Genomic DNA, 14,577 nt, shown 5'->3' with positions numbered 1-14,577 from the left:
ATCAAAGTACCTGTTAATCATTATAAATCTTTATATTTTTCCTATATTCCTAATAGTAAAATTGTTTTTAGCCATATTTTGTTTTGCCAAAAAGGGTATTTGTTTATTTGATTCAGAAAGCACATGTCATTTAAGTTGTTACATAATTTCTTGAAAACTTGAAAAACAATAAAAAAATAAAATAAAAGGGATTCAGTGTTCATTAGTCATTATTGTACTTGATTTCATATCGGCTAAATGATTATTGCAGAGGATCCCGTCTCAGACAGCCAGAGGCTCCCCTCAGAAGAGGATTCCCTCAGAAGGGGCTCCCTTCGTGGGGAGAGGGCTCCAGCAGGGATGGGTGCGCGGCTCAGGGTCTGAACCAGAGACAAAAATAGGGATATGAGCAAATCGATGAATGCAAATTCAGGATAAAGACACAGAATCCATGACCGCGGGTCAAGTGTGGGCCGCTCACTCAACATGTCTCCTAACAGAAGGTCAATGGGCTGCATTCATGTACCACTTTTCTAACCAGTGGCCACTCGAAGCGCTTACAATAGCGCCGGACATTCACCCATTAACGCACACATTCACACCCCGACGGCGGTGACGACCATGCAAGGCGACAGCCAGCTCGTCGGGAGCAGGTAGGCTGAGGTGCCTTGCTCAGAGACACCTCGACACTCCGGGGACCGGCGCCGGGGATCGACTCGCCATCTTCCGGTTATGAGCCAACCCGCTCTAACTCCTGAGCCTCATGCCGCCGCAGATCCAAGGCAAACCATGAGGATCGTCTGCTACAACGGTTCACCTTCCTGTTACGCTCACGTTATGGTAATTATAACGGATGGATATTGATGAGGATCACCTGTATTCCCTCGGCTCGCTCCACTTGTCGAGGTTCAGCGAGGGGACCCGGGCCCTGCAGCGGTACGCGCCCTCCTTCGCCAGGACCACCAGCCTCGGTCTCTTCTGAGACCGGGCGATTCCTACAAGTTTCGTCTCGTCTCTGTAGAAGTAGACGTGAACTTCAGCGGCCGGATCCGGTTTGGTGAAGGTGAACGTGCAGTTGAGAGTCATGTCTTGGGGCTTAGTGTTGGCGTTCACATCCAAAAACAAAATGGGCTTAGAAACAACCTCTAAGAAACGGGGAGAAAAGGTGGAGGAAATGTTGATTATTCCAAGTTCAGAAAATCAGTATCATCAGCAGTTCACTGTACAGTTAACCAACGAGTCAGCATATTTAGATTAGTTCACCAATAAACATCGTCATTGGAAAGTATAGATCAGCTCACCTTCGACAGTCACCGGATTGCCTAGAGATTTGGCATGGTTTTGCTGTCCATCAAACCAACCGGCCAAACAATGGTATGTGCCCTGATACGTGAGGTTGACGTTAGGAAGGGTGAAATCTGCCATCCCGTCAGTTCGACTTGACACCAAGACATCGTCTTTGTACAGATTCACCTCGGTCAGCATGGGCGTGCCCCGCACCCGACACTGGGCGTCCAGGGTCGCCCCCAACAGGACGGGCTGTCTCACCGTCAGCAGGACATCGCCCACTAGAGGACGGGAGGGGACATGACACTCTGATTAACACCGGGAGGATTAAATGGTGTGTGGACATCGTTGTGATGATTTGTGAAGGTTTCTGTGAAAACATTTAAGTTGATTAGTTTAACCTTTTGAAAAGTATATGGCGCTATGTAAATATTTACGTTTGTAATTAGTATTCGTTCCAGGGGGGCCGGAAAGGAAAGAGACAAATTTAATGAATGTCTAATTTGCATATTTGTCATTGTTTTGTATTCTATATGATTATTATTAAGATTGCATAATATCATGGACCCATCAGGCTTCGTTCCGAGTTCGAGTCATGATGTCAAATGTCGGGACATCATGCACGGTTAACACAGAGCTAGAAGCCTACGAAGCAGCAACGTGTTTTGACCCTTATTTGGATTTCATGCCTTTTGTTTGCATTATTCCCTTTTTACAAGTAAATGGTCCAACTAATTAAAGAGTCACGTCCTTTTTGGAGTCAAGCTCATTGCTTCTATTGGCTTACTAAGCGTTGTGAAAGAACATAGAGCTCTGAAGAATAAGTCCCGCCTCCGAGGCTCCGATTCCCTCGGTCAAATGTTTATGTAGCCTAGTTAAAGTAGTAAACGATTTTTAATACTACTTTAACGGCACCGACAATCAAAAATCCAAGTCGAAACTAAATGGAAAAAATGTGTAGTTTGTTATACGATCATTCTAAACCTCATGTTATTTTCCATGGACATTTGACCGAGGGAACCGGGAGCCTCGGAGGCGGGACTTATTCTTCAGTGGTCTATTGGCAGGACAAACGCCGCACTCACTGCCGATCGAGATTCTGTGTTGCAGGCTCTTGGGGGTGTAAATGATCCCCACTGCCCCCCTCCTCTCCCCCCTGCAGGTGTAATTCCCAGCGTCCCCGACGACCGCGGAGAGGATGGTCAGCTCCCCGCGCTGATCCAGCCGCTTGTCGTCCCGAAACCACACGTGTTCCCACGTGGACCGGGGGTCAGTGACATCGCATGTCAGGCGGATGGACTCCCCGTGGAATATGGTGGAAGGGCCCATGTTGGTCAGCGTGGCTTTGAATTCTTCTACAGTGAAAAATGTTAAAGAGGTGTTATCATGCCTTTTCCCTTGGCTTTAGACTGTTATAGGATGTAAACATGTTGTACGTCGGCTAAGCTACAACAATCTAAGACCGAGACAGGAGGAGTGTTCGCGCCAACCCGAAAACGCCCCTAGGTGTGACAGCGTTTTAGTCAGTCAGTTGATCATCTGCCACGATGCCATTGATTAACCCGCTGGAAGATGAATGCAATAAGTGTCAATTTGAGTTTGAATTTTTTGGAAAGTATTTAATACATACCACCCACTTTTTCTGAACGAAGCACGGTCAGTAGCGTTGAAACAACTGAAACAGAGCCATCGAAGAATAAGAAACATAGGCATAGGTTACACGTTGTCTGCAGTTTAAAGACGCGCACACACACACACACACGTATATATATATTAGTTCTGTCAGTTAAACGCGTTATTAACGGCGTTAACGCAAACCAATTTTAACGGCGCTAATTTCTTTATCACGTTTTTTTTTTTTTACTCATATATATATATATATATATATTATAAACAAACATTTATAAACATATTCTCTCTCTCACACACACACACACACACACACACACACACACACACACACACACACACACAGGAGGGACTCACCGAGGAGACAAAGGGGCCTATCCATCTCGTCCGTTCGTCCAGAAGACCTTGATTCAAACTTCTCTTCTCTTTTATAAAGCAAACGGGAACTGAAAGTTTGTGTTCTTTCTCCACAAATCCCCCAGGATGTCCTCTTACAAAACCGGTTGGCACTGAAATTAAGCCGTTGCTAAGGTCCACTTTAGGTCAGGAGAAGCCGGAGTTATGTGTGAGGATTCACTTCGCTTTCAGAGATCCCCATTTCCCTGCGAACCCAGTTCATTAGCTCCATATTGTAACGGTTTTCTACTTATTCATTACTATCCACCGTTTAGAAAAGCCTTCAAACCGCCACCACAGCAAGCAGGCATACCCTTTTTTATATCATATATATGCTTTAATGCATGATACTCACATCATACATGATGGTAGACAATAGCAACACTAAGGGAATTAAAAAGGAATATAAGCAGGGATCAAACCGTCAGAACATTTTGACTTTTTATTATTATTCTATCTTAATGAAACAAGCTCATGAATGGTCGTAAAACACTGTTTCTTCAATAACTTATTTAAATAAAATAGTTTGTATTACATAGCTCATTGTTAAACAACACCAAACCTACATGGTTAGATTTTTTTTACTTCCCAATACCTGATCAATGTTAGTGCATACAATGAGATGACTCGATCGATCAATATCGGTGCCCTGACGGCACACATCAGCATTCCTCCTCCAACGCGACCCCGCCCCGTTTACAAATTAACCAAACGGTTTGAGGTCTTTGAATAATAGATAGGTTAAAATAGAGTCCTAAAACAAATGATCAAATCCCCATGCCGTCCCCCCAACAGAGCCTGAAGGCCTCTCACCAACACACCGACTCAGACGGCCTCGTCAAAGTGCTGTTGTGTACAAAGCTGGAAAATGCATTGATGGTTATTGTTTTGATTTATATATAATTATCCACACACACACACACACACACACACACACACACACACACACACACACACACACACACACACACACACACACACACACACACACACACACACACACACACACAGTTAAAAATGAGACAAAAAAAAGAATAAATTGAATAAAACTACAGGACCATGAACCCATGTTTCTGACTCCTCAGCCAATCATTTAAAAGCTCAGACAGAGAAGTCAATGAAGTAAAACGATATCTCCCTGCCATGACAAATAAATAAAGGGAAGGGCGAGGAACACCCAAATCAATCCCAGTTCATTAAAAGCATTAACGTGGCCCGTCTTAAAGAGGACATGCACAGAAGAATGGATCTTATTGCACCCGGAACATTTCGTAACCGCCATTGCTTAGAAAAAGATCGCTTCCCTAAACGCCGCTATTGAAAGCAGTAGTGTCGCAGAACAAAAAGACGCACACGTCTATCTACACAACACTTGTAGATCTTCTGCAGATGGATTACCAATGCAAAACGTCCATGCGAATCCCCCCCCCCCCCCCCCCCTCCCACACACACACACACACACACACACACACACACACACACACACACACACACACACACACACACACACACACACACACACACACACACACACACACACACACACACACACACACACACACACACACTTCATTTCTACATATTCTGGTGGAGTCTGAGTGGGAAGAACTACCTATCTGCGGAGTGTTAGGTGCAATGATGCACATCACACATCATTTCATAGAAACTAGTATGACACCTCATTAGTATTATACTCTTGTCGTTCATTTTCTTTTTTGTTGTTATGATTCTAAAGTGGCCTAATATCAGCGTCATCTCTATGGAAGCTAAACGTGCGAGGGGACGGAAGGGCCCCCACTGAGGGGCCCCACAGAGAGCCTCAAAGAGGGGCCCCCAGAGAACCCTACAGAGACCCCTACAGAGGGCCCCCAAAGAACCCTACAGAGACCCCTACAGTGGGGCCCCAGAGAACTCTACAGAGGGCCCCCAGAGAACTCTACAGAGGGGCCCCAGAGAACTATACAGAGGGCCCCCAAAGAACTCTACAGAGGGCCCCCAGAGAACCCTCCAGAGGGCCCCCAGAGAACCCTCCAGAGGGGCCCCCGGAGGGGCCCCCAGAGAACCCTCCAGAGGGCCCCCAGCGTCCGTCTGGAGTGATGCTGCGGTAGCACGGAGCGCTGCTCTGCAGGGGAGGGAGCACCAGGACCCCCGGCTCTGAAGTCCCGCGGAGTGGAGCCTGCTCTGGAGTGTGGTGAAGGGGACCGGGGCCCCTGGGGGATGCTAGGACACCGGGCGGGGGGGGGGGCGAGGGGGGCGGGCGAGGGGGGCGGGCAGGCGGGGCCCCATCACCCGGCAAACAGCTGTGGCAGCAGCGGCGGTGGCAGGAGGTCGTTCTCCACGTTGTCGGCGTCGATGGCCGACGGTGCGGGCGGGGCCTCGGTCGTCGGGGGCGGACCCTCGGTCTCCGGGGGCGGGCCCTCGGCCTCCAGGGGGGGCCCCCCCAGGGCGCCGTGCACCCTGTGCTCCACGTCCTGGCTCCAGTCGATGAGGTCGCTCTCCAGCCGGCGGGCCCCCTCCATGACGCGCTCCTGGCGGACCCCCAGCCCGGTCAGCAGGTCCAGGCCGCTCTGGACCTGCTGCAGTGAGGGGGGGGGGGCTGGGGGCCGCGGGGGGGCCGGGGTCTGGCCCGACATGTGGAGCTCAAAGTCCTCGGAGCTCATGTTGAGGGAGCGGCCGTCCAGCTTCTCGATGAAGGCCACAGCGCAGCACTGGAGAGAGGGGGGGGAGGGGGAGGAGGGAGGAGGGTGAGGAGGAGGAGGGGAGGGGAGGAGGAGGAGGGGAGGGGGAGGAGGAGGAGGAGGAGGAGGAGGAGAGGGTGGAGGAGGGGGGGGGGGAGGAGGAGGGGGTGGAGGAGGGGGAGGAGGGTCAGTGGGTCCTATTGCTGAACCACACAGTGTCTCTCTGTCTGTGTGTGTAGGTGTGTGTGTCTCTCTCTCTATATGGTCTCCACTCGCCCCTACTCTCCCCCACACTTCACTCACTCCCCCCCCCCCCTCCCCCCCCACCCCCCCCCCCCACCCCCCCTCACCAGGTTGGTGAAGTAGTATCCCCCCTCCCTCCCCCCCCTCCCTCCCTCCCTCCCCCCCCACCCCCCTCACCAGGTTGGTGAAGTAGTATCCCCCCTCCCTCCCCCCCTCCCTCCCTCCCTCCCCCCCCCACCCCCCTCACCAGGTTGGTGAAGTAGTATCCGTCCTCCCTCCCCCCCCCCCCCACCCCCCTCACCAGGTTGGTGAAGTAGTATCCGTCCTCCCTCCCCCCCCTCCCCCCCCCCCCCCCCCCCACCCCCCTCACCAGGTTGGTGAAGTAGTATCCGTCCTCCCTCCCCCCCCTCCCCCCCCCCCCCCCCCCCCACCCCCCTCACCAGGTTGGTGAAGTAGTATCCCCCCCCCCTCCCTCCCCCCCCCCCCCCCCCCACCCCCCTCACCAGGTTGGTGAAGTAGTATCCGTCCTCTCCGCTCATGATGCGGCTGGGGCTGCAGAAGCGCGTGACGTACTGGATGTTGGACTGCAGCCGCGGCGGGTTGGCCTTCAGCACCGTGTAGATGAGCGCGGGCAGGAAGTCGTCGGCCGACGCCGGCTCCCCCTTGGTGGCCCGGATGGCGCTGAAGATGTGCTTACTGCAGCGCGTGATGCAGGCCAGCTTCTGCTGCGGGACGCGCCGGGAGTCCATCTCGATCACGTCTGCAAAACGGGCGGCGGGGCGCGTGAGAGGGGGCGGGGCCTGGCGGCGGGCGAGTTAGGACACGCCCACGGCGAGTTAGGACACGCCCACGGCGGGACCTACCTGTGATGGCTTTGACCACGCTGTCCGACACCTCGGGAATCTCCTCGTCCACGGGGACGCACAGCATCTCCATGGTGACCCAGTGCAATGCCCTGGGGGGGGAGGGGGGGTCACAGGCGGGGGTCACAAGACACTCCGGCTCGGGGGGGCCGCCATGTTGGTTTTCCAACCAATCAAAAACCTGGAGCTATAAACCACTCCCCTTAAAGAGTATGGAGGCCCCGAAGGGACATGGGGATCGCCTCCATGTGGCATGTCTAACTGGTCAGGTAACTAGTTATCTGGTGAGGTAACTAGTTATCTGGTGAGCTAACTAGTTATCTGGTGAGCTAACTAGTTATCCGGCGAAGTAACTAGTTATCCGGTGAGGTAACTACCGTAGTTATCCGGCGAGGTAACTATTTATCTGGTGCGATGACTAGTAATCTGGTCAGTAACTAGTTTTCTGGTGGCCTGTGGACCCGGTTTGGACCCTTCAGATGCAGGGAGCCCAGTGTGAAGACCGGTTCACATCCCTCCATTTTACAAACGGAGCACAAGAGGGAGGGAGTTGATCAGCTCAAGGTATTAGTCATCATTTCAATAAATCCAAATCCAAACGAATGCCAGGCCTGCAGCCTCTGCCAGCGAGGTGCGATGGTCTTGCACCTCGCTGGCAGAGCGCCAGAGAATCCCTCGCTTTGGTGCCACTTCCGCATTCCGTGTTTCCCAACAGACCCGACCGCTGACCTGACCTTTGCAAAACGGGGGTCGAAAGGTCAGCGGAGCCAACCCACCCTGAGGGCCTATAGGGAGGAGGAGGAAGAGGAGGAGGAGGAAGAGGAAGAGGAGGAGGAGGAAGAGCCAGCCCGCCCTGAGGGCCTATAGGGAGGAGGAGGAGGAAGAGGACGGGGAGGAGGAAGAGGAGGCGGAGGAAGAGCCAGCCCGCCCTGAGGGCCTATAGGGAGGAGGAGGAGGAAGAGGAGGAGGAGGAAGAGGAAGAGGAGGAGGAGCCAGCCCGCCCTGAGGGCCTATAGGGAGGAGGAGGAGGACGGGGAGGAGGAAGAGGAGGAGGAGCCAGCCCGCCCTGAGGGCCTATAGGGAGGAGGAGGAGGAAGAGGAGGAGGAGGAGGAGGAGGAGGAAGAGGAGGAGGAGGAAGCCCGCCCTGGGGGACTATAAGGAGGAGGAGGAAGTGGAGGAGGGGGAGGAGGAGGAGGAGGAGGAGGAGGAGCAGAAGGAGGAGGAGAAGCAGGAGGAGGAGGAGGAGGAGGAGGGGGAGGAGGAAGAGGAGGAGGAGGAGGAGGAGCAGGATGAGGAGGAGGAGGAGCCCGCCCTGGGGGTCTATAAGGAGGAGGAGGAAGAGGAGGAGGAGGAGGAGCAGAAGGAGGAGGAGAAGCAGGAGGAGGAGGAAGAGGAGGAGGGGGAGGAGGAAGAGGAGGAGGGGGGGGAGGAGGAGGAGGAGGAGGAGGAGGAGGAGGAGCAGAAGGAGGAGGAGAAGGAGAAGGAGCAGGAGGAGCAGGATGAGGAGGAGGAGGAGGAGGAGGAGGAGGAGGAGGAGGGGGAGGAGGAAGAGGAGGAGCAGGATGAGGAGGAGGAGGAGGAGCCCGCCCTGTCCCTCTAGGAGCGTTCCCGTTGCCTCCTACCTGATCCTCTTCTGGATGGCCAGGTCTTTGTCCTCGTCGTCGGTGGACTCGGGGCAGAAGACGCCCTCGTAGAGACGGCTCATCATGTAGCGCTCCACCTCGTCCATCACACTCTCCACCTGCTCCGACGAACCTGGAGGTTACAGACACACACACACGTAAACAAAAACTATTTTACAGAAACACACACACACACGTGTGTGCACTGTGCGTGCGTGCGTGCGTGCGTGCGTGCGTGCGTGCGTGCGTGCGTGTGTTACTCATAAATGCAGTACCTTTGAACTGAGTGTGCAGGTAGTCAGAAAGTTTCTGGTAGAAATCCTGGACACATTCAGAGAGCTCCTCAACACCCAGTTCCTTGAACAACGAGAAAAAAGGAATCTTGAATTCACTCACAATGCACGACACATCAATAATAAAACGAGGATATTTGCAGGCACCCAGTGAGACACAGAACCTCGCACATTGTGGCAACCCGGCCCCAAACCCTCCGGCCAGGCGGCCCGAGGGAGAGGTGGTGGAGGGCGTATACCGCCGACATCCACCAGGCGGAGCCAAAGAGCATCCATTGCGTAACGCCAATCAGCAGAATGGAGAACACCTGCGACGGAGGGTGAGGCTCCCTTTAAAGAGCTGTTTGTCTTCCCAGAGAGGGGAACCGGGAGACAGAGCGGACGAGAGTAACCCCAGGACCCGATACGGCCAAGCAGACTGCTGGATCTAACGGATTTCCCCGGCGGCGCGTACCAGGACGACGTGCGCCGACACGGCACGGCCCAGACAATTCCCTGGACGGCAGCGTGGCTCACGGAGTCACTTGTATGATTTTTGTTTTCTGCGTTGGGTACCGACCCCGCAGTTTACTTTTCTCATTAATGAATAAACGCCCCACCGGGCTTTGAACGCATCTTAGAGTGTGGTATTTCTGACGTGAGAGACATTCCTGGGGCCGGGTTGCCACAACACAAAGGAAGCCGTTCGTTTGCAGCTGTCGGGAGTTCGTTGCCCGCATTATAAAGAGCGTCTCCAACAAAAAGATGCGACGCTCCATCCCCAAGACCTGCAGCCGGGCAGGCGATCCTGGGTCACCTGCTTCAGCAAAAGACTCAAGACTCACCTGGTCCCGGTTCACCTGGACTCTGCATAGCCTTACCCCCCTCCCACTCCTCCTACTTACTGCATGTGGTAAGTCCTGGCACTTAATGTACACACAATTGTATGTCGTACTTAGTCATAGTACTTAGTTGTGTAGCCTCTTACCCTAGCTATCGTTGTTTCAAAGGGAATGGGTTAACCTAGTGATTGTTAGTGTTTGGCACTTGGTTCTATGAACATCCTTAATGTAACGACAGCGATATATCGTTGCCCCCCCTGGCCACGCCCCCCTGGTCACACACCCCTGGCCACACACCCCTGGTCACACCCCCCTGGCCACGCCTCCCCATCTTGTAGAACATGCTGTCGGTGAACGCCCCTCACCCTCTTGTAGAACATGCTCTCCGTGAACGCTCGGCACTGCTTGAAGATCTCGCGGCCCGGTCTCAGGGGCTTCAGGAAGTCGATGAAGTCCCGCGTGGCTTGGTCGGGGTCCGGGGGGCCATGGCGGGGACCCCCCGAGGAGCCGGGCGTCGCCTCCCCCGAGATGTGATCTGAAGACAGAGCGCGGGATGAACACGTCACCTGTTCAGACTTTTATGCGACACTCGTCACCAAATAAAGGGGAGCAGTGGCAGCTTGTGATCAAAAATGTGGAACACCCCCCATAAAAAAAATTGAATTGAATAGATTTGATTCCCTGTATTTTGGTGCATTTTGGGGATGGCCACTACCTATTACCTACTATTCATTCAGATTCATAGCCTACATCCTGACTTGCAGGGCCTGGACAAGCTTACACTGCATATACAGACCTACTTCACTGCCATTCCACCAGCCATGGCTATTAGACAAATTGTTGTTATTCTGATATTGAGACAAATCATGATCACTTTCCTAAAGCATCCATTTTTTGTGAGTCTCAATGTCTACTTCAAATGCAGTCAGAAATATGGGACAGTTGCTTCATTTTGTTTATATGCTACAGGCCGAAAGACTAAATTAATATGTAACTTACTTGCTCCTTTTAAGTATAACATTGCTTGGGGAGTCCAATTCCTCCACTGAAAAGGGTGGAAAGTGCTTACAACTCTCTGCTAGTTAGCGATCTATCTCTTCTCTACACGTAGTTGTGTTGCGCGAATGCTGCTGAGGGAGTTAGAATATTTGATTGATCCGCTGAATTGTCCAATCATGTGGTGATAACAAAAAAGAAAAGTGATACCATTGGCCTGGGGCGCACACTGGTGCGACCCGAGGGCGAATTTTCTTGCGCCAATGAAAAGCTGTCTCTGCTTGATAGACAGCAAAAAGTTAGCGAGCTTACATTGACTTCAACGCGGCCGGCGCCCCTCACTTGGAGGAGGGCTTTATTTCGAATGACCAATAACTAGCCTAGCCCAAATCATTGACGTTCAGACGCATTTAAATGGTTGCTGGCAGTGACAAGTACATCACACAATTAAAATGTGCCTCTTCTGACCTCACAGGTGGGCGTGTCCACCTAGATGTGTGCTGGCTAGATCAGCCTACCAGCCTACCCAGTGGACCGTAGCAAACGTTGCTCTTCTAACCGTCACACGTCTAGGTCGACACGTCCACCTGTGATGTCAGAGGCTGCACATTTCCAAAACGGCTTCTAACGGCTTATCACGCTCGCACCTGGTGGTATGATAGGTCCCCTTTAAGTCTCCGTGAGGCGAAGATCGTTTGTTCGATAAATAAATCAAACATTTATTTTGTTTAAAAAAAAAAAGAAGACAGTAAAGAGGAAACAGTCCTCATGATGCGAGTTACAAGATGATCCACAGTGGGCCTTGATAAATCAATAAACAATATCATAAACCATTGAATGGACGAACAACTCGGCTTTAGGCAGACAAGACAAAACAACAAGGACCTACCTTTTTTGGGCGGTGTCTTTGTGGAGGTGCTGAACAGTTTTGCGACCGTTTTGACTTTACTGGCCTTTTCCTTGGGTTTCTTTTCCTCCCGCCTGCCCGAGGCGGGAGGCTGCGTCGGGCCCGTCTGGTGGGTGCTGGCGTAGGCCACCTCCTCCTCTTTCTGCAACCTGGGCACAAGTCCAGAGCAAAACACCAAACCATCTCATACAGGTCAGGATATAAACACTGAGAAACGAGAGATACGACACACACACACACACACACACACACACACACACACACACACACACACACACACACACACACACACACACACACACACACACACACACACACACACACACCAGTACATGTTTGCAAACCTCTCTGCAAGGGCCCAGTCTTCCTGAATCTGAGTCTGTTTGTCTTTCTGGTTCTCGTCTCTCCAGCATTTTGAACACAGGCCTCTCCACGCTGCGTTGCCGTAGAACCCACATCCTTTGGTGCACAGCAGTTCCGATTGGTCCAGGTGGATGCCACTGCGTTCAAACCGCTGCGTCGTCATGCCTTCGTTTTGCTAGGATTTCTGACGGGAGAATGAAAAACAAGATCATTGATAATTAAAAACTTTCTGCGGCGGAATCGGGGCTCAATGAGTTATAATCGTGTAACATGTCATGCCATTACAAGCGGAAAGCATCCAGTAACAGGTTAACACTAATCCAGTAACAAGTGATGTGAACAGTAACACAGTAATGTTGACAACTTGATATCGAACAGAATGGACCTGAGGTATTAAAAGGACCGAAGACACAACCTAGTGACGCCTCCTATGGTGGACCCGTTTAACACAATGCGAACTTTCAGTTAAGTTATCAACACAGGAGCTTCAACTATGTGTCCTGACTCGTCTTCTCAGAACTCAGCTGACTCCCACAAGGACGTATCATTATACGGTCTCTCTCTGGTCTCACGTATCATTATAAAGACATGGTCTCTCCCTGGTCTGGACGTTGTCCTCTGGGTTACAGTCCAAAAGTCACACCTTGGCCGCTGGCTGTAATAAACTACCTACTTCACGATCAGAGACACTGTCAAAAGGGCAAATCGGATCAGTGTGTTGACATCGGCGGCGCGTCCTGCGGCTCGTCCAGCGTCGGGGTCTGGGGATGAGACCCCCAGGACCAGGACAGGCGCTGCGGGGTACGACGTGTGTTCTTACCGGAGACGTGCAGCATGTCAACGTCAAAGACCTCTTCCGCTGGAGCTCCGGGCGGCTGGAGTTTGCTTTAGCTTGGACTAGTTGGCTATCGCTGCTTCCCAGCCATTTTGTGTGTATGGTGGTATGTGTCAGGTTTTCTTCCTTCGCTGGATGGGAGCGTGTTTGGGGTTGCCACCTAGAGGATCGGAGGAGTACCGTGTTTTTTCTTTTGGTCAAATAGGGTTTTCAAAATAATCTAAAATATGCAACTTTATTGAATTTTAGCTCTTCCAAATTCTGTGATTTGGATGTTTTAAAGGTTTGCAACCAGATGGTTCCTTCCTCGATATCTGTTGATGGCTTAGATCTGGGATTGAGGCCATGAACATAATTTACATTTATATTTAGGGCATTTAGCAGACGCTTTTATCCAAAGCGACCTACAATAGACACTAAAACGTATCTGAACTAAGAGTCCAGAACTAACACGTCTGAACTAAGAGCTCAGACGAGTTTATATCTGAAGAACAGAGTCAGAGAGTTCTTATTGGAATGGCGCCTTTGCATATTGCCATATTGGCATGAAGATAAATCTATTCATCATTAATGAATAGATAGTGTTCCGACAGCGCCCTTTTTAATGTCCCAGAAAAGGAAGAACTTTTATGTCAGACCAAATAGCATAATTCCCAGTGTGACAAACAGAGGTCGGTGCAGACACCTAAAGAGATCACGCAAACTCACTGTGCAGAAAGTGTAAAAAAATTAAAATCATCATAAGAAAAACCATGAACTTTTTGAATGAAAGAATAAGTCTAATATATTCATGGTGTTGTAAGAGTAGGCCAAGTGTAGCCTATCTCATTGCGTAGCCGTAGCGGAGCCAGTGTCAGTGTGTGTAGTATGCGCTCGGAGTGAGTTAGGGAGAGGGAGGGGGAGAGGGAGAAAGGTGTTCAGTAGGCCTACTGCATACGAAAATGTAAAGATATCTGAAGCTAAGCAAATTAAGCGGCAGCATCAAGGAGAAGTTTCCCGTGTCTTGGTGCCAGTGGACTGAGTGAACGGACGGGGTTTAGCTCCGAGTCCGGAGAGACGGATCTCATGGAGAACAGAGGATGTCCGCTGTGTTCCGGAGTCAGGAGGGATCTTATGAGAATAGAGGATGCTGAAGGAGGCCATGGAGGCGGTCGCCATCTGCTGGGGGGCGCTGGTCGCACTCAAAGGAAACAATATAAGAGAGCCACATATAAATACAGACCAATGACGCACAAATGCAAACAACTTCACAAAAGAAAAGCGTCTTGTTAATTCAAGTTTAACAGTTTGTATATAAATGTAACAACATCTAAATACATTTTTGATGAAAATTGCAAACATTTAGTTAATTCATATATTTATGGATTTATATTAGCCTACATTTACCAAAATACATTTGTGCATCCTTCTCTGTGCATTCATTATTAATGAGACTGTTCTGACCACGAGCACAGAGACAGCACAGCCGCAAGAGAACAGAACCGCTCTGCAACAGACGGGGAATGACGTCACGGGAAGGGGCAGCTCACCCCACCCCTGCAAGATAGAGAAGTTCAAGTTAATCGTATGAACGAAAGTAGAGGATATTGGTTCATATTGCATCCGAACGATTTCACGTAGCCTACGCGTACTACAAAGTATGGCAGGTAAGCCGAGTTTGTCTT

General features: G+C 51.2%; 3 protein-coding genes across 8 annotated transcripts in view; 1 reads left to right on the top strand and 2 right to left on the bottom strand.

Annotated features, from left to right (window-relative positions):
- Positions 1-54: 54 nt before the first annotated feature.
- Positions 55-4,208, bottom strand: LOC130405772 (high affinity immunoglobulin gamma Fc receptor I-like). Its single transcript, XM_056610971.1, has 6 exons — positions 3,253-4,208; positions 2,897-2,941; positions 2,352-2,621; positions 1,281-1,547; positions 854-1,124; positions 55-359 (listed from the first exon to the last, which is right to left on the bottom strand). The coding sequence occupies exons 1-6, from the start codon at positions 3,275-3,277 to the stop codon at positions 353-355; spliced, it is 885 nt and encodes a 294-aa protein (XP_056466946.1). The 5' UTR covers positions 3,278-4,208; the 3' UTR covers positions 55-352.
- Positions 4,209-5,571: 1,363 nt separating this feature from the next.
- Positions 5,572-14,577, bottom strand: part of rabgef1l (RAB guanine nucleotide exchange factor (GEF) 1, like) — a 9,553-nt gene continuing 547 nt past the window's right edge. The window contains exons 2-11 of the mRNA XM_056610956.1: positions 14,300-14,449; positions 12,899-14,093; positions 12,060-12,262; positions 11,698-11,864; positions 10,178-10,347; positions 8,974-9,055; positions 8,699-8,831; positions 7,076-7,167; positions 6,716-6,972; positions 5,572-5,999 (exon numbers count right to left, since the gene is read on the bottom strand). Coding sequence (XP_056466931.1) covers positions 5,577-5,999; positions 6,716-6,972; positions 7,076-7,167; positions 8,699-8,831; positions 8,974-9,055; positions 10,178-10,347; positions 11,698-11,864; positions 12,060-12,241 — 1,506 coding nt within the window. The 5' untranslated portion in view covers positions 12,242-12,262; positions 12,899-14,093; positions 14,300-14,449 and the 3' untranslated portion in view covers positions 5,572-5,576. The remainder of the gene's footprint in view (positions 6,000-6,715; positions 6,973-7,075; positions 7,168-8,698; positions 8,832-8,973; positions 9,056-10,177; positions 10,348-11,697; positions 11,865-12,059; positions 12,263-12,898; positions 14,094-14,299; positions 14,450-14,577) is intronic.
- Positions 14,415-14,577, top strand: part of LOC130405759 (uncharacterized) — a 24,989-nt gene continuing 24,826 nt past the window's right edge. For all 6 annotated transcript variants that reach the window (XR_008904367.1, XM_056610951.1, XM_056610948.1 and 3 more), the window contains exon 1: positions 14,415-14,559. Coding sequence is in view for 5 of the 6 variants with exons in the window: in XM_056610951.1 (XP_056466926.1) it covers positions 14,553-14,559 (7 nt within the window). In the remaining variant the exon portion in view is untranslated. The remainder of the gene's footprint in view (positions 14,560-14,577) is intronic.

The sequence above is a fragment of the Gadus chalcogrammus genome, chromosome 16, assembly GCF_026213295.1.
Source record: "Gadus chalcogrammus isolate NIFS_2021 chromosome 16, NIFS_Gcha_1.0, whole genome shotgun sequence".
NCBI classification, from domain to species: Eukaryota; Metazoa; Chordata; class Actinopteri; order Gadiformes; family Gadidae; genus Gadus; species Gadus chalcogrammus.
The sequence above is the reverse complement of the archived record's forward strand: the minus strand, read 5'-3'. Positions and strand labels throughout refer to the sequence as shown.